Source organism: Vulpes lagopus, chromosome 19 (assembly GCF_018345385.1).
Source record: "Vulpes lagopus strain Blue_001 chromosome 19, ASM1834538v1, whole genome shotgun sequence".
In the NCBI taxonomy this organism is placed as follows: Eukaryota; Metazoa; Chordata; class Mammalia; order Carnivora; family Canidae; genus Vulpes; species Vulpes lagopus.
Genome location: NC_054842.1, coordinates 29598310 through 29621840, shown reverse-complemented (window position 1 = coordinate 29621840; position 23531 = coordinate 29598310). Strand labels below are relative to the sequence as shown.

The window sequence follows — 23531 nt, the reverse complement described above, 5'->3', positions numbered from 1 at the left end:
TTTTAGTAGAAACATTACACATCAGACTTAAAGGTAATGCCACATTAGAAAGAAGTTCTAAGGAGATCCTCACCCCAGTATTTTCCTTAAGGTCTATCCTAGTACCAGTAGAAGAGCCCCAGGCTGCCACTTACCCCTGCCATGCATGTGGGTGGCAGCCATCATTAATTATGCACTCTTTCCATGCAGTAACCCAGGCAGTCACTGCCAGTCAGCTGGAATAGCGCTTGAGGAAAGCCTGTGAGCCAAACTTGGACCTGTTAAGTCCTTTCAGCACTTCCACATCCTGTCTCCACCAAATAGTGGGCAGCTGAATTTCTCTTGTAAAAGAGTCCTGTTTGAATCACTTTAAAGTGAGGTCTTAGATATTGCATTTATACTGGGAAGTATTTTTGAGCAATACCATTTAGCTTTAGTCTTCAGGAGAAACAAAAAAAAAAAAAGAGAAAAGAAATCTATGAATAGTAGTCTAATACAGTGTGTCTAGTACATGTCTAGTACATGTCAATTATGATAGCCACTAGCCACAGGTGGCTTTTTAAATTTAAATTAAGATGAAATAAAATTAAAAGAGCTCACTTTCTCAACTGCAGTAACCACAGTTGAAGTGCTCAGTAGGTATGCTGTATTGGACAGCATAGATATAAAACATTTCTATAATTACACATATTTCTGTTGAGCAGAGCTGAACTGCAGGTTGTGTTCTATATCCTAAGAGCTATTTCCTTTTACACCTAGTCATCTACTTAACCCCTTCTTTTTTTCCCAAAGCGCATCATATTTTCCTCTTCCAACTAAGCAAAAGCATATAAATGCTAGGATGTCATTGAAAGCAGAAGCAAGTCTTAAATGAGAAGGTGTAGGAGTAGATAAGGGATCATCAGTTGATCGGTTATCATGCTTTCGCAAGGAAATTGGCTTCTGACTTCATATGCTGTCTTAGTTTCTCCTGTTGAATATAAAAGTAGTCTTGCTCCATTTTCCTTTTAAATTTAGCTACATGTATGAGACCAGAAGCCCCAAATCCATTTTGTGAGCCCCCAGCTTCCTGTTAACATGACATTAATGGAAGAATCGAACCTATGATTATATTAAAAAGGGAAAATAACTGAACAAAGTAAGACTGGGATTTGATGTTTCTACTGGGTAAATTTAGTTGCCTGAGAAACAGGAGGAAATTATTTCAGTGCCAAAATAATAAAGAACAACACTGAATTTGCTCTTTCTCCTTCAGGAGCTATAGTTGGTATGATAGGAAAAGGAGGACTGTGACATGGAAGAGATAGTCATTCATGTGATTTCCTTTGATATTTTGTTCAAGTTTTACTTCTAAAGGTTTCTATCAGCCTTTATAATTATCCAGTTAAATTTATACATCCACTTCTTTTCCTAAAACTGGGTGACATTTGAGTGCTATAAAATTAATATGAATGTGATGCAATGGACATAATTGCTTTCTAGAAAAAAATCTCATCTGTATGATTCACTGTTAGAGACAAAAATGTGAGCCTGAAATTTCCTAGAACATCAATATATCTGATTCCTTATACACATTTTCCCAGGAAAGCTGTTTTTCAGGAAATAGCATCTCTGCTGGATTTTTTTCTTTTAGTCCCTCCGTTGTCTCAAATTAGAAAGCTCAGGAAATGACTGAAGTAATAATTTACTGCACTTGAGTGATTTAGCATAGTATATTCTAGAAAAACATTCATGTATACATATTGTCATTTTTGAATCTTATTCAACCATGGCCCTTTGTGGTTCATATGGTTTTTTATTTCTGGGTTTGCTGGGGGCATCCATAATCCAGCAAATGCTCAGTGTTTGAAACCATCAGAGTAGGGACACTGGGTTCCCAGACTTCTCAGCTTGCTGGGTTAGGCTACTGTGACAGAGTTGCAAAAATGACTTGAGCTGCCTGAGTGTAAGGGAAAAAAGAAAAGTGAATTTTTAAAGACTGTTAGAGCACAAGCTGATTAATGCACACACTGTGCCTTAGAGATTTATGATTGGAACAGGGTTGAAGTTGGCCTTTGCATCATCTAGAAAGAAAGTAATTGTTTAGCAAATGAAGAATGTAAATCATTTTATAAGAAATGTTCAAATATGTAGGTTTGGGAGTCCATTAGACTGAGGCTTAATTCCTGGTTCTCTCACTTACCAGCTATGGGGCAGGTTACTTAACCACCATGAATCTCATTTTTTATGTCTGTAGCATAGGACTAACAATTCCTGTTTTAAGAGATTGTCTCAAGGATTAAATGAAACAGTATATATGTAGTTGGTTATTAGTATAGTTAACATTAGTGGCTAGGAAAGCAAGTTATTTTTAAAAGAGATTTATAGAAAATGATATGCTTGATGAGGATAGAAAATATAAATATTCACAGCTTTTCTTCCTTTCCTACCCTCTTGGGAAGATTCAGTGTTTGTACTGCCAAAGTGGGAGCTGACAGGGTAAGTAATGATTAAAGTTGTGAGAGGAGAGAAACCTAGAGGGTAGATTAATTTACAAAATAAAGGACTCTCTATGAAAGAAAAAAAAAAAAGATCTAAAAGCCTAGAAGCCTGAGAGAGAAGGGTGAGGCAGGTTTTGTGGAGTAGACAGAAGGAGGGAGGGGCAGCTGCAGTCTGACATTTAGAGGAACCAGGTGGGTTAAGAAAATTTGGGGAAGTGTCTTATGCTTGTTTTAAGTCTTCCTAAGTAGCTGTCCCACAGGGAGGCAGGTGTAGCAGAATGGATAAAAGCCCCAATTCTAGATGTAGAGTTCTGGGTTCAAATCCTTGTCCTACTCTGTGCCTAAATAGCCACATGCAATTGTTTCACTTCTCAATGCTGTGGTCTCTTTCCTGGGAAATGGGCATCCTAACAGCCCTGACCATGGGATTCTTCTGGGGATCAAGTGAACGATTTTCGTGAAGATTGGATGACTTCATGCCGAGTGCTCGGCAGATATAGAAGAGCTTGATAAATATTACCTGAACTTACTGTATAATTTCTAAAAAGGACAGTAATGATTTGCATTTATTGAATGCTCACTGTAGATAAGGGGGAGAGAAGTTCCTCTTCTGAGGAGTTTTGTGGATTAATTCATTTAATTCTCAAGACAACTCTACAAGATAAGGACTTTTATTATCCTGTTTTACGCATGATAAAACTGAGGCATAGAGGATCCAAGTAACTTGCCCATAGTCCCACAAAAGAGTAGTACTCCATCTAATGAGTACTCTTATCTCTAATGCTTCACACTCTTATTCTCTGTGCCTTTCTGCATCTCTTTTGTGAATATCTGATCTTAAGATAAAAAAAACCTGTGGAACAGTTTGTCTTATTTTATAAATGCTTAGTTTATATGCAACAACTTTGCTACTCAAAGTGTGGTCCAAAGGCTAGTAGGATCAGCGACCCAGAGCAGAATCTGAGGCCCCACCCCAGACTCTTGAAATAGGAACTATATTTTAACAAGGTCCCTAGGTGATTCATGATCCTATCAAAGTCAATATATGGACCCTCAGAAAGATGGATTGCCTTATTTATGCCTCCATCCTTTACGTGTCCCTCAAAGTGCTTGCCACCTGAGTAGATTTATTCTTTTTTTTTTTTTTTTTTTAAGATTTTTAAGTAATCTCTACACCCAAAGTGAGACTTGAACTTACAACCTCAAGATCAATAGTCGCATGCTCTACGACTGAGCTAGCCAGGCACTCTGAGTATTATTCTCCACTAAAAGTAAATCAAGGAATGTTGAATAGGAAATAAATTAATGAGTCAGAGTGGAATAACACCTGGTTTATCTTCAGCTGAATGAATGAATGAATGCTCAGTACCTCCAGATTTCAGCACAGCACAAGGCACATAGCAGCTGCTCCATACATCGTTCTTGAATAGAGATGGAAATGTTGTGTGATGGTGAGATAGAGACATCCAGATGCACACTAGCCTTCCCTGGATATGCTGTGACATTTAAAAAGGCCAAATAATGCCAAAGCAAGCAGAACAGTGATTATGCACTTATTCTTAACACAGTTTTAAGACAAGCTCTGCTCAATTGGTTCCCCTGTGAACTCAAGCTGATTCTTTTCTCTCTTGAGCTCTCTATTGTCTTGGCATTGTTTGCAACTCATTCAGAACCTAATTAACTTTCAGGATCAGTTTGTCCTGTTAGAGAGTGTGTGGATATGCTGAAGTGGTGGAGTTGGTGTTTTGTTTTGTTTTTTTTTTTTTTTGTAACTTAAATTATCTGAGTGAAAGGACAATTATAATTTGCTTCTAAAATTGGCCAAAAGTCAGCTTTCATCAAAATAATTCTCAGCAGACATTAGTCTCTGTAAAACCAGGGTATTGTGTGAAAGGCAACAAAGAGGATTTAAACAGGCCTCAGAAAATGTATTGATAATCTGGTCATATTAATCCTGTTCTCTAACAGAGTGTGAAATTAGTTGTTTACTTCACTTATCTGGAGCTGGAGGTAGCTGATCACTCGCTGACAGAGCCATATTTTGTGATCACCTTTCAGTGGTGAGCTTCAGCTGGACCAAAGCCAAACAATTTGACTTCACTGGCCTATGCACCACCTCCAAAGTCAAGGTCAGTGCTACTGTTCTCTGTGGGCAGCTGGGAGAACTCATGAACTCCAGGATATCTGGTCAGGGCTTTCATTTGTGCATGCACATGAAGGTAAGCTAGGACCTAGGCATAATTGTGAAAAGTTAGGAGATCTATCTTTACCATCTCCATATTTCTCTCCTATACTCTATTCCCCACCCCTCATTTGAATTGAAGGTTTATATTGGTTTCATCACCAGTCTACAAACATTATCAAGATGAACATTATTGGAGATGCTGTGGGGCATAGTATATGACCTAAAGGAAAAAAAAAGTAATATATATATATAATCTCCAGAGATTAACTACTGTGGTGAAATAGACCTGTTGATACTCTGCCCAAATCCCTTTATCAATTTAGTAGATCCATCCCCCAAAAGTGATGAGAGTTGGCCATTAATGGCTTATAGCTATCCCTTTTCTGAAGAATTGACGGCTCTCAGCCAAGGGCGTGAGTACCAAAATTAAGAAGTTATGCTTTCTCTACCCAAGCAAGACTGACTGACCTGGGTTATAACAGGCCAGACCTCTTTACTTAAGGTGAACAAACCCATGGCACATTCCATGCTAGAGAGCCCTCCTTGGAACCGTTCTGAAGCTGGACCTCTGCTGAGACTACCTTCTTGTTTCCTTCACTTTCTATCCTCTGTTCAGTTAATCAAATGCATCTAGATTCCTTTTTCACGTCTGCCTCTATGATGCCCAACTTAAGACTTGTAGGAAGCTAATACTACCCATAGATGTGATGAAGCAAAAGGAGGAAACAGTATTACCAAAGTACAGTGAGAGTTAGAACCTTGGAGACAGAATTGCCTGACAGTACCAGAGTCATGTAGGGACTTGCCACTGCTAAGGGACAAGGTAGGATCTAGGAAGAAATCTATTCTTTTCTCCTTCCTCCCTTCCCTGGCTCTGCTTCCCTTCAACCCAACAGGTGTCTTTGTCTGAGCTTCTATAACAAAGCACCATAGATTTGGCTTACAAACAATGGAAATTTATTTCTCACAGTTCTGGAGTCTGAAAGTTCAGTATTAGGGTGGCCTTCAAGATCAGCATGGTCAGGTGAGGGTCCTTTCCTCTTCTGGGTTACCGACTTCTCATTGTATCTTCACATGGTGGAAAGGCCTAGGGAGCTCTGTGGAATCTGTTTTATAAAAGTACCAATTTCATTCATAAGGGTTCCACCCTCATGACCTAATCACCCCAATGTCCCCAACTACTAACACTATCACCTTTGGAGGTTAGGATTTCAATGTCTGAATTTGGGGTGGCACACAAATATTCAGACCATAACAATAGGAAAGTAGCCAACAATGAGCTGGCAGTCAAAAGAGGCCAGCCTTTTAGGTCCCTAAGCAGGAGAAGAAGGGAGAAGAATCAATGAGGAAGGGTAATGACCAGCATAGCTGCCTTTAAATAATCTCTGACTTTTTCTCTTCTTCAGTCCAACCATCATATTGATACCATATTGGTCTTTATCAAATGCTTATTTCCTCATGTCCATTTTCCCAGCTTTAAATCTTCCAAGTGTTTCCCATTGCCTAAAGGAATGATTCATAAAATTTCTGGATCATGTACCTCATTGGTGAAAAAAAAAAAAAAAACCTCTGAGCATGGGCCCCATTTCATTTGTTTATTCATTTATAAACTATTTAAATTTTCTACCAACTAATAAATAACTCTGAATACTATGTACACTTATAGGATATATCATTAATAATTATATACATAAATTATGTGCATATTTTACGAAGCTTAATAGTTAAAAAATTTTGGACAGCTTTTGGCACATGTGATGAGATTGTTACCATTGTTTTACTAACTGCCTTGTGATTGTGTGAGAGTTATCAGTTAATGTGTATAAATCTTCAAGCTACTGATCTGAGAGGTGGCTGTGTGCTTCAGTGGAGGGTGCTATGCCTGGAAGGTGTGGGCTGAAAAGACAATACATTTAAGGGGTCTAGTAAAACTCTGATCTTAAAGTAATAATGGGAATTCTAAAAGAGTTCCAGTTGGCTGTGGGAAAATGAATTATTTAATGTTGAGAGCAGTCAGATTATTATAATAATAGCTCCACTTTTGGAGCAGCTACTTTATACCTGGCACAGTGCTAATCACCTTACATACATTATTTTATCTGCTCATCATAGTAACTCTTCAGGACAGGTATAACTATGAGAGAAATTAAGTACCCTGCTCACGGTCACATGCTTAGTGAGTGGAGAAGCTGGAATTTGAACCTAGAAGGAACTCTATTGTCTCCTTGATGAAATCTTTTTTTCCATTATACCTCATAATTAAGACTAGACATTGGAGAAGATGTCTCATTCTGTAGAAAAAGCTTGTGTTCTATAGAAAGAGTCAATGGGTCAAGAAAGCAGAGAGATGAAAGAAGCCAATCTGAAAAGGCTATACACTTTATGATTCCAACTATATGACATTCTGGGGAAAGGCAAAACTATGGAGACAGTAAAAAGATCAGTGGTTGCCAGGGGTAATGGGGAAGGGAGGGATGACTAGGCAAAACAAAGAGGATTTTTAGGGCAATGAAACTACTCTGTAGGATACTATGATGGTAGCTACATGCCATTATATGTTTGTCTACACCTGTAGAATGGACAATACCAAGAGCGAACCCTAATGTAAACTGCGGACTTTGGTTGACAATAATGTGTCAGTGTAGGTTCATCAATTTTAACAGATATACTCTTGGGTACTTTGATGATGGGGAGAATATGCAGGTGTGGGAAAAGGGGGGCATATGGTAAATCTCTGTACCTTCTCAATTTTGCTGTGAATGCAAAATTGCTCTAAAAATAGATTCTCTAAGAAAAAATTATTCAAAAATAGAAGGAAAGTATGATTCTGTATGGAGGTTGAAATAAATCAGGGATGTTTTATCCACTGTTCCTTGATAGATTCAAATAATTCTCTGGCTAACGATATTACATGCGTTAAAAATACCATTGGGCTAGGGGCTAGAAAACAGGCATTCTGGCCCTAGCTCTGTGATTAGAATAATTGTGTGACATGGGTAAGGTGCCAGTTCTTTCTGTGCTTGAATTTTCCCATATGTAGAGAAGAATGTCCTCAAATACCTGTTAATGTTCAGTATGGTTGAGCATAGAGCAAGTTTCATCCTCAAACTGACCCCATAACAGATACTAAAATAGAATTGCAATTTTTCCCCAACTGTAAAGTGCCCTTACCTGATATTTAAGAGTAGAGCTTGGAAAACATTTTCTAAAGAGGGCCGTATGGTAAATATTTTAAGCTTTGCAGGCCATTCAGTCTCTGTTGCAACTACTCAATTCTGCAGTTGTAGTGAAAGCAACCACACACAGTACATAAATGAGTGAGTTTGCTTGTGTTCCAGTAAAACTTTACTTAACCAAACAGGGGGTGAGCCAGATTTGACACAGAGGACATAGCTTGTCCATTCCTATTTGAGGACATAACTTTGTGGCAGTCACTACAATTTCCCTTCAGTATTTATAAGGAAAAACCTATGTTCACAATAATTAGATAAATAGGGCACTGGAGAGTTGGAATGGGAAAAAAAGGAGGGGAAGAAGGAAGGAGAAGAGAGAGAAAATAGAAAAGAAAGAAGGAAGGAAGGAAAGTGAAAGAACAATGGAAAGCAAGAGTGGAGAGCTTTGTGAAAGAGCATTGAGAGAGAAGGTTGGGCGATATCTGCCATGAGAGAGTGGCATTGTCAGATTGGAAAAGGCTTGGTTTTGGCATGGAGCTAGCAGCTAAGTTTGGAGAGACCATTTGGTGTGTGTGTGTGTGTGTGTGTGTGTGTGTGTGGTGTGTAATGCTGAGGCACACCTATCACCTTATGAAAGAGGTGGTAGTGTGTACTTGAACATAGTATGGTGCTTAGTACCAAGGGGAAACTCACTGAATATTTATGGAGAAGGGAGGGAAGAGAGGAATCACCCTCACTTTGCAGATGAAGAAATTCCACTCTAGGGCCCTGATACTATGTGAGATTGAGGAAGTCATTGCCATTTTCCTAGGGAATCTACAAGGAACCAAATTCCATGAGGAGGATATTGAATTTCACTTCTGAGAGAATCTTCCAATGTCATTACAGGTCCAGTCCTCCTCAGAGAAGGAGGAGAGTGTTGGTGACCTCAGGGGGATCCCGATAGTCCAGGCCTCCGTGATACAAAGTGTTATTGTAAAGGTTATCATGTGGAGATGGGAAGGGGCCTACAATGCTTATTGTGGCTGCTTTTGCCATGAATTCAGAATCAGAGGCCATGTCTTTCCTGTCACACAGTCTTCCCCTTACAAAGATTTTTTATTTGGGAGAAAAATAAAGATTTTAAAGATTATTTATTTGGGAGAAAAAGAAAGAGAGAGATGGGGTTGGGGCAGAGGGAGAAGCAGATTCCCCACTGAGCAGGGAGCCCAACTCTGGGCTCTATCCCAGACCCTGGGATCATGACCTAAGCCTAAGGCAGACGCTTTACCAACTGAGCCACCCAGGCACCCCTACTTCCCCCTTTGGGTTTTGAATTCTGATGTGGCAGGTAAAAGGGAAGAAAGCTGAGGATGGACTTCCACATTTGGGGCAGAAAATCAGATTCTGGGTCTCTTTCCTGGAGGTGGTTCGCATCTGGAGAAGGTGGGCCAGGGTTAGGAAAGGGATTTTCGGACAGTGTCTTCAGGTGGGAAACCATTCTTCTCTGTGTCATCACGTCGAAGGAAGAGAAGAACTGGATTTTTAGGGAGTCTTAGAAACTTGAACTGTGATTAAATTGATTAGCCAATAAATCTGTAAAATTTCACACAAACCATGCACTTAATATAGAGCTGGATTACAGTTTACAGTAATTCATTAATTTTATTTCACAAACTGAAAATTTTACTGTGCTAATGCATGCAAAGCATATAGAAAAGTAGTCTTAGCCAAGCACACCAGCACCTGTGGGGGTTCTTGTCATTTCTTTGGTTTTGTTTGTTCATTTGTTTGTTTCACTGGAACTGTCCCACGATGGTAGAAAGTGAAATAATAAATACATTCAGGATTTGAAATTGTTTGTTGAGCAATATCTTGAAAGGTAATTGGAAGGTTTTCTCCTTTGACAAATACCATGGTGATTGACCTTTTTCCCTTTTTCTTGCCTAAAACAGAATGAAGAAGATGAGCAACATTTATGAGTCAGCTGCCAATACGCTGGGAATCTTTAACAGCCCCTGCCTGACCAAAGTTGAGCTGCGTGTGGCATGCAAAGGCATTTCTGACAGAGATGCTCTTTCCAAACCAGACCCCTGTGTCATCCTCAAAATGCAGTCCCACGGGCAGTGGTTTGAGGTAGGCATGTCCAAGGAAATGGACAGAAGCATGACTGGGGGACTGATTCAAAAATGTTTTTGCATTTCCTGTCTTCAAGTGGTTTATTTTGATGAGAAGGAAAATTCTTGAACTGAATATGACTGTATTTCTGTTTGTACCATGATGTTTTGATGCAGTGGTTCTAATGCCCTGAATATTTTGACATTTACCCTTAATCTTTGTGCTCATTATGGACTTAGTGATCCCTGGGGAAGGTCAGGAAGGACTGCCTTACAGAGGCCACATCATGCAACATTTTTTTTTTTTTGGAGTGAAAACTTAATATTAGCTACATTCTGTTGGGTGCTCATCAAGGGTCAGGTACTGTTCTAAGTACTTTAGGTAAAATAACTAGCTGATTCTCACAATAATCCTCTGAGGAACAGAGAGGCAGGTGAGGAAATGCAGAAAGGTTAAGGATTTTCCCAAGATCATTCAGCTCCTGAATGGAAAATCTCATATTTACCCTCAGGCTGTTGGACTCCAGAGCCTGAGCTCTGTCTTGCTATTTTATCTTTGATGGTGGACACCAGGGTGGTCTTGGTGGTTTGTGTGGCAATATTGCAGGTTGATTCCGCAGTTGGCTTTTGTTCATTGATTTAAAAGTCAAAACAGATTGGATGAGGACTGTTTTTTTAAATGTTTTGTTTGGTTTTGATTTTTCCTTTTTGCTTTTAGGTAACTTTTCTGAGTGCGCAATGTTTTAAAGCTCCATTTTGAGGTGAATGGTGAGATAGGTAGGAACAAGAGGTGCAGCCCGGGGAGTAGTGATTATCATCTCACAGGGAACCAGGTACTCTGTGGAATTTGGAGAAGGGATTTGAAGCCATTCTGTGCAGAGCAACAGTAGACAGCTACTTGCTTTGGATCCCTTACAACCAAATCCTCAAGTCTTTAATACTTCTCCCACTTGTTTGCAAATAGCTGGAAGATGCTCTTCTAGTGGGTAAAGTCTTCCATCCCACAGAAGAAAGAAGGTTCAAAAGACCTGAGAGGCAGCATGTTTGATGAATGAGCAGATGAAACTCAGGTGGAGGCAACTTGGATGGGGGAATGCAGGACAGATGAGCAGTTTGGGAGTCTTTCACTTCAGACTTATCAAGGGCATATATTGTTAACATAAAACAGCATTCATAGGTGTCTTAATGCGTAATATCTTTTTTTCCTTCTAAACAGTCTCACTGACTTTGTTGTTTTATTGTTTTCTGTTTTTTATTTCACAAAATGAAATGGCAGCTTGCATTAGAAAAAAAAGCACACCTTGAAAATTAGAGGAAAGAAATGAGAAAGAAATTCATCTCCTAATGCCACCTTTACATTAGTCAACTATTATTTGTATATATGGCCTTCCCTTCTGGCATTCATATTTAATATTTTAAACTGCAGTGATCATTTTTGTGTATAAGGCTTTTCCCTCCTTTTTGAATGAGTTCTTAGGAGACATTATCAAAGTGGAAGAACTGGTACAAAGGATAGGAAACTTTGGGGGCTTTTGGTACGTATTGCTATGTTGCTTTTCTAGAGTGCTCTATTAAGAAAGTGTTACTCAAAGGATGGTCTGCACACAGCCACCGGTTCACAAACTCTGTTACCAGTGCACAGACAAGAAACTTGCTCCCTGATGTAAATTGACTCACTGCCGCTTCCTTCATTTAAAAAGCCTTACTTTTTAAAAACAATACTGTCAGCTGAACTTCCAGCATACACAGTGATAGGCCGATTTATAATCTGGCACTTGGAGAAACACTTCTGTAATATATTTTACACTCTGAACAGTATACATTCAGGATACAGTCAAAAAAACATAGCCAATGCCAGGTAGCTCATAAAGTATTTAATTCAGGTAATTAGTAGAAAATGAGTTAGAAATTCTGAGAAAGTAAATAGGGACACTGAGAGAACCCAGGCATTAATGACAAAAGCCTTAGGGTGGGGCAATAGTGTGCTGAGGTCAGCTTGTATAGGCTTGTGAAAGCGGACTCTTTAAGTATTCAGAACTTTGCAAGTAGTTTTGATGTGGGTATTTAGAATACAAGCATTGGCAAATATTTCAAATCAGGGCTCACCTCCCACCCAGAACCAAGTGTTAAACATTTACCAGCACACCAACTGGGCAAGAGGGGCCAAAGAGGGAGATAGTAGGGCCAGAACCAAAGAGCCATCTAGCACAGGCTGGATCCATGTAAGGGGGCCTGTCTGGTGGGAGCCAGGAAGATAAAGGAGATGCAGATGCTGCTGTAAATGTGATCTGAAAGGGAGATGAGGTTACCCCAGCATCTGCCTGCATGTTGCTCTCATGTACCCCGTTAGTGCCTTCCACTGACCAAACTGTGATGGAAGCCTGTTGACAAGGTTTACAGGGAAAGGGTATAGAATGCACGTGAGAGCCAAGAGGTGAACGACCAGCACATACACCTTTGACAGCTCATGGTAACTTAGATAATCATTTACCCTCTCAGCAAGTAATGCATATTTGTTTAGTGCTAACACCTACTTTGCAGTACAAATTCAGCAAGTGGTCTTATGCTGAGAGTTAGAAGCACACCTGTGGCTACGAGTTAAAAGCATCTGACAGTCTATTTAAACCATGTGGCTTTGGGAACCCTTGGTGGCTCAGCAGTTTAGTGCCCTCCAGGGCATGATTTTAGAGTCCTGGGATTGAGTCCCACATCGGGCTCCCCACATGGAGCCTGCTTCTCCCTCTGCCTGTGTCTCTGCCTCCCTCTCTCTCTGTGTCTCTCATGAATAAATAAATAAAATCTTAAAAAAATAAACCATTTGGCTTCTACTATCTATGTTCAATGAAGGCTAGCAAACATGGATAGTGCACTGGGATATCATTTCTTGAGGTGTACATTTTCCTATGTCTAGCCCTTCCAACATGTCTGGATTTACAGAGAGATTTCTATGTACACTGTTACAGAACTGAAAGAAAGCTTTGCAGAAGAGAATTCATGTTGGCTCTGCCCATGTCTTTTTTTATGGAGAAGTCTAGTAATTGCCTAACTGAAGAAAAAAAAAAAAAAGAGAGGCTAAGCTGATTTGTATAATGAAGAGATTATTGGGAGGCAGGGTCAGGATGAGAAAAAAGCAAGGTGAGCTCATCTTTCAGAGGGAATTTTATTTTTTTATTTTCTAAAGATTTTATTTATTTATTCATGAGAGATAGAGACAGAGAGAGAGAGAGAGAGAGAGAGAGAGAGAGAGGCAGAGATACAGGCAGAGGGAGAAGCAGGCTTCATGCAAGGAGCCCCATGCAGGACTCGATCCCAGGACCCCAGGAGCATACCCTGAGCCAAAGGCAGACACCCAACCACTGAGCCACCCAGGCATACCCCAGAGGGAATTTTAAGTTTGGCAAAAGAGTCTCTCTCTAGATCAGCACTGTCCAGTGGAACTCCCTGTAATGATAGAAATGTTCTCCATCTGTGCCATCAAGTAAGGTAGCCACTAGCCACATGTAGCTACTGAGCACTTGAAAGATAGATAGTATAACCGAGGAACTAAAATTTTTAAATATTTAATTTAATTAATTTAAGGGTAAATATAAATAGAGTGGTTCCAGAGTCTCTGATGTGCTAGAGAATTTGGCTGGGCTGAGAAGAAGAGGAAAGGGAGTTTGTAAAAATGTTATGGTAGGCTCTTAATTTTAAATTTAAGTGGTTTTGGGGGAGATAGTAACTAGGGATTGACATTTCTTTTTTATTGTGATTGCTGGCCTGTGCTTTTGTAATGGAATCACAGCAGGGAGAGGGCCCATTTTGCCCTGGTTTACTGCTGAGGTTATTACTACAATAGTTAGAAGTGCCTTTAGATGGTCTTTCCATATGGAGAGGAGCTGTTTGCTTTTTTAATTGGCTGCAGCCTGTTAGCCCTAGAAAAGAACATTGGCCTCTGAAGTGATCATGAAACTGTAAACCTGATTTTTAGACTCAAAAAGACCTACAGTCTGACCTTCTGTGCTGTTAATAGTATTAAGGGTCAATGAGGATAAATCTGTCTTTGAAATATTGGAAATCAATTGGTCTTGAAATGCACAAGAAACTCTTGCTCTTTGTAGACCAGCAGAGATTGGGATGAATATAATGAGGAGTGAGAAGTTGGAGAGGATACTTTTGTTTTCTTCCAGAATATGGAGACAGGATGGTGTTCTCGTTGGGTAAAACTTTCAGTATTTCTTTAGTGGCCATGGTTTTACTATCAGAAAGGAAGGAAAAGAATACTTGTAGGTTGGAAATGCATTCCAAACTGAGAGTTTTAGACTTACTATTTAATTTCCCTAATTTGAGACCATACCCATTAAAAAAAATCCTCCTTGCACCCACTCCTGGTCACATAATGGCAAAAGTATATAGTGCAGTACAGTGTGATGGTGTGTATTTAGATCACATCTCATTTTCCAATGAAGAGTGGAAATAATTTCCTCCTACCTTCTGGTGAATACTGATATATTCACTAACTTTTGGAACTAAACATCATAGCCAAGTGGGAAAAATTAACACTTCTCAGGGATTCAAAAGACAAGGACCCTGTGAACTAAAGACATTTATTCAGTTTCCTGGAGCACATGCTTTATCCCCTGGGCACATTGGGTGTCCTCCATGAAGCAGAGCTAAGGCCACAATGCCATGGCCTTTGGCAGAAATCCTATAAATCCTGGCAACTTGTCTTCATTGGAAAAAGCCAAATTATTCCCACGTTTTTAGGATGCTGCTCCAATCACCTCAATTCCATTTCTACATTTATTTTTAATGCATAGTTATTGAGTTCCTTCATAGGAAGCTCCAAGTAATTCTGAGAACTAATTACCCTTGGATCAATTCCATGGAAACATGTTATATAAATCATGTGCTTTGATGGGTTGTTAGTAGTAATAATTGTTAGTAATAATTAGTGTGGTTATATCTAAAAGTTATCAGTGGACTCTGACGTAAAGTTATTATTATTTATAATAATATATCCATATATTAACATTCACAAAGACCTTCTGCTTACATTATTTCATTTGCTTCTTACAATAGTCTTATGAAAAGGTTATTACAGACATTGAAATTAACTCCAGCATGTATTGGGTATCATGAAAGAATATGATTTGTACCCTCAAAGACCTCAGAGTCTAGTGGAAAAACTTATTCTATCTTAGGGGCTCAGGAGGTCATATGACCTAGAGGAAGAGAACTAAAACAAGGTCAGGACTTAAATGAACTCTTCCTTTTCCTTGAATGTGTGGTGGGTAGATGTTTAATGGCGTCTCAGCCTATCTATAACCAATGTAGGGGGTGGACCCTCACATGTGGTTATTATTATTATTGCAAGATGTCTTTCAGCAATAACCATCAGGGAACTTTGAAAAATAAAGGTTTATTACTTACACAACCTGGAAATTAGGTAGAACACCTGGGGCCACACAGTGAGGTCTTGGGTAGAATGAAAGAGGGGGAGTGTGCACACAGGCCTGGGGTTCTGTTTTTATTGGGGTTAAAGGTGGGAGCCTAGGGTTTTGCAGGCTCACTCTTTATTGATGAATTTAAAATGTAAGAATGGGAATTTTAAGTGCAGGAAGGGAAAAACATGGGGCCCAAATGGTCAGTTTTTTAAATCAATCAAGATACCTAAAATAAAAGAGCATCAGTGCCAGAAGGTAGCCTGGCTCTTTATGAAGTCCTGTGGCTGGCTCTGTGTTTATTAGAAATAGTCCTCTTTGAAGTGGATGTCTCTTTGAAAGCTTCAACAATGGGAGCTTAAACCAGGCATCTGCTTAACAACAACAACAACAACAACAACAACAACAACAACAACAAAAATCCCCAATCATCAGGGCCTATACTACAGCAGACCATCTCAAGGGTGCATAGGCTACCTTTATGTGGGATAGGGATAAAAATAAATCACTCCTTCATCTCTCCTTATTTTCCACCTTCTCTCCCCACTCCCTATCCACCTAGATGTAGGGTGTAGTTGCCATATGACCTGACATCCTGCCAATAGCATATGAGGGGAAATATGAGACCATAGGATGGGCTTGCCCACTTCCAGATAAATGAAATGTGAACTTCTCAGCAATTCGCTTTTGGCTAGAGGGCTCATGGAAGAGTTCTATGGAACAAGTCTCTTAAGTGCTTGGGACAGTAGTGAGCCATCACCCTTTTGTATGAGCCAGGAAGATGAAGCCCAAAATAGTAGTTTTACCTATAATCTGTAACAGAGGTAATCAATTTTCCATTGCTCCAAAGTGCTAGAATGTTATAAAAATGAATCATGCAATACGAACATTTGGGTGATGACAAAATAAAGTAGCCATCTATATAAGTTAATTGATACCAGCTAGGAAATAAGTCATTTTACATATATTCTTTCTAATTCTCACAACTACCCTGCAAGGGAGACTTTACTAACCAGGTAAGGAAACTGAAGTTGAGCAGAAATAATAAATCATCCAAGGTCACACAGCTAGGAAGTAGTAAAGCTGGAATCTGGTTGATTGCACGAACCAACCTGTATTTTCTTCACCTTACCAGAAGTTATAGACTTGAAGTTAGAGGCCTATGTCTAGTCTCACACATATTCTGTTTGGTCTTCAAGCAAGTTTGTACTATTGGTGTTCAAGCAAGTTTGTACTATTTAATAAAATGTAAAGATCAGGACAGTTTTTCATAAAACTCCAGACTACTACTGAGTAACCATATGGAGACAGGATGGTGTTCTCGTTGGGTAAAACTTTCAGTATTTCTTTAGTGGCCATGGTTTTACTATCAGAAAGGAAGGAAAAGAATACTTGTAGGCTGGAAATGCATTCCAAACTGAGAGTTTTAGACTTACTATTTAATTTCCCTAATTTGAGACCATACCCATTAAAAAAATCCTCCTTGCACCCACTCCTGGGTTTTCTGAGTAACCAGAAAACCTGGCAACATGGAACCTTTAGTCTTTGTGCAATGGTGAACTGGATGTGGGTAGCAGGTGCCCATATCCAGAATATGAGTTTGTCTTCTTGTTTCCTGCTAGCCAGCCTGTCCCGCTCACTTGCCCTACTAGTGTGGCCCCGGAAGTATTTGAGTTTAGAATATACTCCCACACCTTCCCCAGGCTGGGTCTCTGAAACATAGCTAACCTCTCGTTTGTGGACCCAGACAGGAGCTGAGAAATGAGAATTAAGTCAATTAAAGCATTCCTTCTGGATATCACAAAAAACTTCCTTTTTCAAAAGATTTTCTGTTCACACTTCGCTGACTTGCAGTGTTTCAGTGGCTAACACCTAGCATGACAGATGATAAAAAACAACAGTTTTCTTTAGTTGTTCACAAAGTTTTCACTGTGGTTTCGCATCAAACTCCCATTTGGGAAAACTTTGATGCTGCTTTCTACCTCCCCCTTAACACATCCTTAATAAGAATAATTTCTTTCCTTTATAAAGGTGATATTAGGAATCTTACTCCAAGCACTGAATAGAAAACACAATGAAACAGTAGAGCCAAAAAAAAAAAAATTTCCTCCCTGCTGCCTGAGGTCACATCCCTTTGACCAGAGACTGCAGTTGCCTGATGTGCACTCTGTAAGTGATGCACTTGACTAAAGGGAAAGAAGAAAACTGCATTGCATGAGATGCTAAGTGGCTTTCTTATCAATGACATCTCAAAATTGTCAATGTCATGGCGTCTAAGAGTGGAATTGCACAAAATGGGAAATTTGGGGCTGCAAATGAGGAAAAACAGTTTGAACTGAAATCTTAGATTGACTTCTTTTATGTGCCTTGGAGATGATTTATCAGCTGGAAGAATAATGTCTGGCCTCCTGCAGGGGGGAAAGCACCATGACATGGGCTTCATTGCTTCCTTAACTTGAAGAACTGGTGAGCCACACTCTGGACATTAAGACAGAGCATTGGTTGCCATGGCTTTTTATAAGACCTTGCGTCTCATGATGAGTATTTGAAAGATGAAATTGCAGACCAAGAAAAGAGCTTCAGGAGGCATTTATGATTTAGAGCACTCTGCCTCTAGCTTAAGCCACCTTCAGGATCTCCAAGAAGATGTTTTCAACATGGTTCCTAGATTCCTATTTTAATGTTTAACTCCACTCACTGCTGACAATCATCTCTTTAAGAAAATCCTATTTCCTTTGTAATTTCAGTCCACTTACTCTTTTTTTTATTCTTTGTTATGGTGACTTATTAGTGATGATATCTTAAAATATGTTGAGAGTAGTTATATGCTGTATCAGGTAATCTACTCAGTACTTCATATGTGTCATCATATGTAATTACCAGAACAACCTTACAATTTGGGCTCCATATATATTTTATAAAGAGACACCAAAGGGTTAAGTAATTTGCTCAGAGCGTACCCAAGTAGTAAGAAGAGGAGCTGTAACAAATTGAACCCAGGCTGTCTGACTCCAGTGCCCATGTTATCTCCATAACTCTGTGTCTCCCTCATCTTGACCTCTGTGGAGATAGAGTAACCCCATATAATGTGACTAGTCATTTAAAATGAACACGTTTGGGTGACCTGGGTGGCCTCGTTGGTTGAGCGTCTGACTCTTGATTTTGGCTTAGGTCATTCATGACCTTTGGGTCTGGAGATCAAGCCTCATGTCAGGCTCTATGCTCACACAGAGTCGGCTTGAGATTCTCTCTCTCACTCTTCCTGTGTCTCTCCCCCCCACTCATGTGCACTCTAAATAAAAAAATAAGTAAATAAATAAAATCTTTAAAAAATAAAATAAACATGTTTTCCTCTCCTCAGAGAATCCAAGAATTCATTTAAAATTGTTTGCATTTTTTTAAACAGAAATTAAATTTATTTTGGTAAATACTTAAAACAGCCTACGTATCCTCCAATTTATATGCTTTCAGCCTGACTTCCTAAAAGTTCCCAGTGATGCATGGCATAGGAGTCCTGAGCTCAGGCTATTGAGCCAGACTAGATTGAAGGGCCTAGTCCAGCCATCATTAGCTGTGCTAGTTAGCAAGTTACCCAAACCCTCTGTGCCTCAGTTTCCTTACCTATAAAATGGGTATCATAATGGTACCCACCTAGCATTTAAATGATTCAGTGCCTGTAGAATACTTATAATAGTACCTGGTACTACAGAGTTAGTGCTCAATAAGTGCTGTGATTATGGAACATTAGTCATTTTTCAAGAACTGTTATCTAAATAAAGATGTGCTTTTTTTGGTCCTCAAGTTTTCTGAGGACTAATGCAAATAATATTGCCCTGTGGCTGGAGGCAGAGTAGAGACATATCTGGAGGTCATTGGAGAAGTAAATTCTGGAGCACTAAAATCTGTCACCATTTTAATGATTTTGCATCCCTAGTGTCTACCATAGTGCTTGACACACAGATGCTTGGAATTCAGTAGTTAGATTTCATTTTCATGGTCCATTTCTCCCTGTTCACCTCTAAAGACCCTTGGATTTTTTAGGAACATCCTGTTCTCATTCAGGAGAATAAGAACTCAGTTGATTAGAACTCACCTACACGATTAGGCTTACTCTTTTCACATGGAGGTAGGATTATTGTACCTGAGGCAAGAAGTTTCTTTAGAGGGATTTTCTTTTTTCTTTTTTCTTTTTTTAAAGATTTTATTTATTCGTCCATGAGAGACACAGAGAGAGAGAAAGAGAGGCAGAGACACAGGCTCCATGCAGGGAGCCTGACGTGGGACTTGATCCCAGGTCTCCAGGATCATGTCCTGGGCTGAAGGTGGCACTAAACCGCTGAGCCACCTGGGCTGCCCAAGGGATTTTCTTTATATGTTCCTATGTAAAGTGTACAGTTGGCATAGTAACTATGTTGATGGAGACATGGATGATGCTTGAAGGACATTTCCTGCTGCTGAGGGATGAAGACCATGTAGCAGCTTGTAACCACATTCTGTTAGACTCTGTTTCCTTCCTTATATCTTTTTGATCTTAAACTTCTTTGTGTTCCTCTTCTTTTCTCTTCTCCCTTTTTCTTCCCCTGGGGAGAGTGTAGCAGTGGCGAGGGGAAAGGAGAGCTGTGGCTGTGCTTAGCGTTGGAGACGGGGTTTCCCTCTGTCTTCCCTCCTCCACCCCAGGCTCCATCTGGATTTATCTGCCTCCTGGGTCTCTCATTGAGACAATACGGGAAAGAGAGTAAATTATTTGCTGAAAACATAATTTCCTTCCACCTAGTTTTCTCCTGTCTGCTTCAAAAGCAACCTGAATGTAGATGAGGTAGCATGTTTTTCTTGTTGGCTTTCAGGGATTAAATCATTTTTATTTTAAGCCATAGAAATTCCTGGAATGAGATCGAAGTTCCTCAGTCTCTTTATTTGAACCTTAGGACACAAATAATTCTCAACTTCCCCATTCTGAGTCACCACACTGTTTGCTTTGAAGACTTATAAATAGTATTCTGGGGCGGGGGGAGGCTAGCCACTTTGGAGGTATTGCAAACATTTGTTTGAAATATAAATATAAATATAACTTTTTGCTTCTCAACTTTGATGAGGCAATTTGCATATAAAATGCAACCGAAAGCAGCCATTTTGGATGTGTAGTTGGATAAGTTTTGACGAATATATACATACTTGAATAATCACCATCCAAATCAAGATATAGAACATTTCCTAGAATATGTATTAATATTTAAAACATATAACAGGAAACAACATAGATAGTTAAATTTCGACACATCAGAAACCATTAACACACATTATGTTCCCCTTGATTGACATCATAGTAAGTGACAGAAATCTCAACTTATAAAATATATTTATACCAATAAAAATATCACCTTTAACTGTTAAGTATATTGGGGTTCTGTGTAAGATTTTTAAAAGAGGAAAATTTGGTTCCTTAGCTAAAAGTCAGAGAAAGAGTACCACAGAAAAGAAGAAAAATAGACCCAGAGCTGGTTTAGCCCAGAATCAAACTAAATTATTTATGCTGACTCACCAGGCTTCCCATCAACCTGAAATCCCTGTGGCTGACAACTTAGGAAGCTGCTATTGCATCCAGGCTTGATCTGAAGTCAGTTCGGAAACATGACTGAGGTCTAGCACAGGTTAACTGTGTGACCTGAGAAAGTCACCTAACATCTCTGAGCCTCTCCTACTACCTTGTGTCTAAATAGTTGTTGTCAGGATTAAACGATTGGCTGGCAGGACAGTGAACTGGCTGACCCTATGAATTCTGGAATCAGACCACTTGGGTTATCCATATAACCTTATGCAAATGCATCAGCTTCCCTGGGCCTGGTGTTTTCAATATCTGGAACACAGAGACAACAACAACAATAGCAAAATCCTATTCCGTGGGTTTATTATAAAGATGAAATGAGATGATGCATAAGAATTGCTTAACATAGTACTTGGGTCATCGTGAGTACTTAATAAATATTAAATGCCAGTGTTTAATAAATATTAAGTGCTGTTATGTTTAAAGGAGATAATGTGTGCAAAACTAATGTGGTTAGCACATCACGTAGTGCTCACTATATGGAAGATATTATCAGGTAATGCCTACTTCAAGGTATGTTTAATGCTGGTGACAGGGTTTTCATCTGCCACCAGCCCAGCAAGAATTCTTGATCCCATTTGTCTGTATAAAATAAGAGAAGTTTCAGTGAGAAATTGGGCAAGTCTTTAAGTTTCTGCCAAGTCTCTGACTAACCACTTTGATCGATTGGTTTCGGCTCCCCTGGTCAGGAATTATCTGAGCCTCCTCATCCGCTGCATTCTCTGCATTTTGAAGAAGATGGATAGACTCAGAGCGACTTCATTCCGCTTGCCCATGCTCTCTTATCTGTGCACGGGAATCAGAGAGGCCATGCCGATAACCTTTCTTTTCCATCTTCACTTTTCCATCCTTGCTTTTGTGCCAGCACCAGCCCCCACTATTTGGCAGTCTCAGAGAAGAAGTTTCAAGAAATATGTTCCCTTCTGGAAACTCCAGATGTTCTTGGGGTCAGTTTATAGGCTAATTAAATATTTTATCTTGATTCAAGCTCAGAAATGTTCAACTCTCTATCTTGGCTAGTCTGCTTTCAAACACTTGATATTTCTAGTGCTTCCTCTCATCTGAGAATTTAGGCTTAGATATTTTCTTCTTGAATGTGGAGACTAGTTCTTCTTGTTGAAAGATTACAGCTTTGGAACTGTGTATCGAAGCAAGAAATTCTGATACCTTTTTAACCTTCCTTTGGTGAATTCTAGCCTTTTCAAAATAGCTTCTGAGAAATGGATTTAAGGTGGGGGAATCTACTTAAATCTGCTCCTATTGAAGATATACTTCAGCCAGTTTGTTCTAATGACTACTGTTGCATAACAATTAGCCCAACATTTAATGTCTTAAAATAACCATTTTATTAGATTCCTGGATTCTGTGTGTTGAGACCCCATACAGGGCACAGTGGCGATGGCTTATCCCTGTGCCACAATGTCCAATGTCTCAGTAGGGAAGCCTGGAAGGCTAGTAGTAGTCATTTAAGTCTGGGATTTCAAATCATCTGAAGGTGTCTTTACTCTCATGAAAAGCTAGAACTTCTTTTTTTTTTTTTCCTTTTTAAAGATTTAATTTATTTGTTTGAGAGAGAGAGCACAAGCAGGAGGAGAGAGGCAGAGGGAGAAGCAGATTCCCCACTGAGCAGGGAGCCCAGCATGGGGCTCAATCCCAGGACCCCAGGATCATAACCCAAGCCAAAGGCAGCTGCTTAACTGAGCCACCCAGGCACCCCTGGAACTTCTGATTAGAGCATCTGCATGTGGCCTTCCATGCACAGGCAGTTTCAGGCCAAGCACAGAGACCCATCCCTTTCATGAGAAGAGTGTTGAATGCTTGCCACACAGTTAAAAAATCTGTATCTGGAAATATTGATTATCTGAAAAGCCCCATCTTATTATTTACACGAATCTCTGATTATCCTAAAGGGTGTAGATAGGGAGAATGTGGGCATGTTTATAATCTTAATTCCCATTTATGCTATTATCTTAAAAGTTTGAAAGATGCAAATACAGAATATTTAAAAGGAATGACTTTTTACTCTGAGTGTGAAACTTAGGAAATGGATAGCCTCAGGAAGTACAACAGAAAGAAAGTATAAGTTGAAATCTCTCTCTTGATTTTAAACACCAGTTTAAGGAATAATGTGTATGTATGCTACCGACACTAGATATGACAAAGAAGAAGGAACAAATAAAAGTCATTGGTATTTAATAGTCCTCCCACATTTTCTTTCATTGATTCCTTGTAACAGTCTATAAAATTCAGTCAGTGCTATAATTTTTATTGACAATTTACAGATGAGAGAACTGAAAGGGATTTGTACCAATATTTCCAAGATTATTTGGTCAGTACATGTGGAATCTGCTCTCTAAATTCCTCTTTCTTCAAATTTTGGATCCTTTGGTTCTACCCTGAGTCCTCTCCCACTGGTGCCCATTATTCCAAGTCCTGCCCCCTTCATAGAAGCCAGTGCACTCATCCATGGCTATGGGAACCACCAAAGCTGCAACACGATTATCTCTATCTTCTTGCTACTTGATTCTTCTCTTGCCCACTCCCTACCTACTACCCTGAAACTTGCCCAACCATATTTTCCAATACAAATAAA

The 23531-nt window shown here is 39.5% G+C and overlaps 1 protein-coding gene across 5 annotated transcripts in view; it reads left to right on the top strand.

Moving 5' to 3' along the window:
* The window catches only part of CPNE4 (copine 4), a 493898-nt gene that overhangs the window by 153707 nt on the left and 316660 nt on the right, over positions 1 to 23531 (top strand). For 4 of the 5 annotated variants that reach the window (XM_041733665.1, XM_041733664.1, XM_041733667.1 and 1 more), the window contains one exon: positions 9752 to 9932. In XM_041733665.1, the coding sequence (XP_041589599.1) occupies positions 9752 to 9932 (181 nt within the window). Of the gene's footprint in view, positions 1 to 4566; positions 4589 to 9751; positions 9933 to 23531 lie in introns of those variants that run through there. The other variant, XM_041733668.1, reaches the window with a different exon arrangement.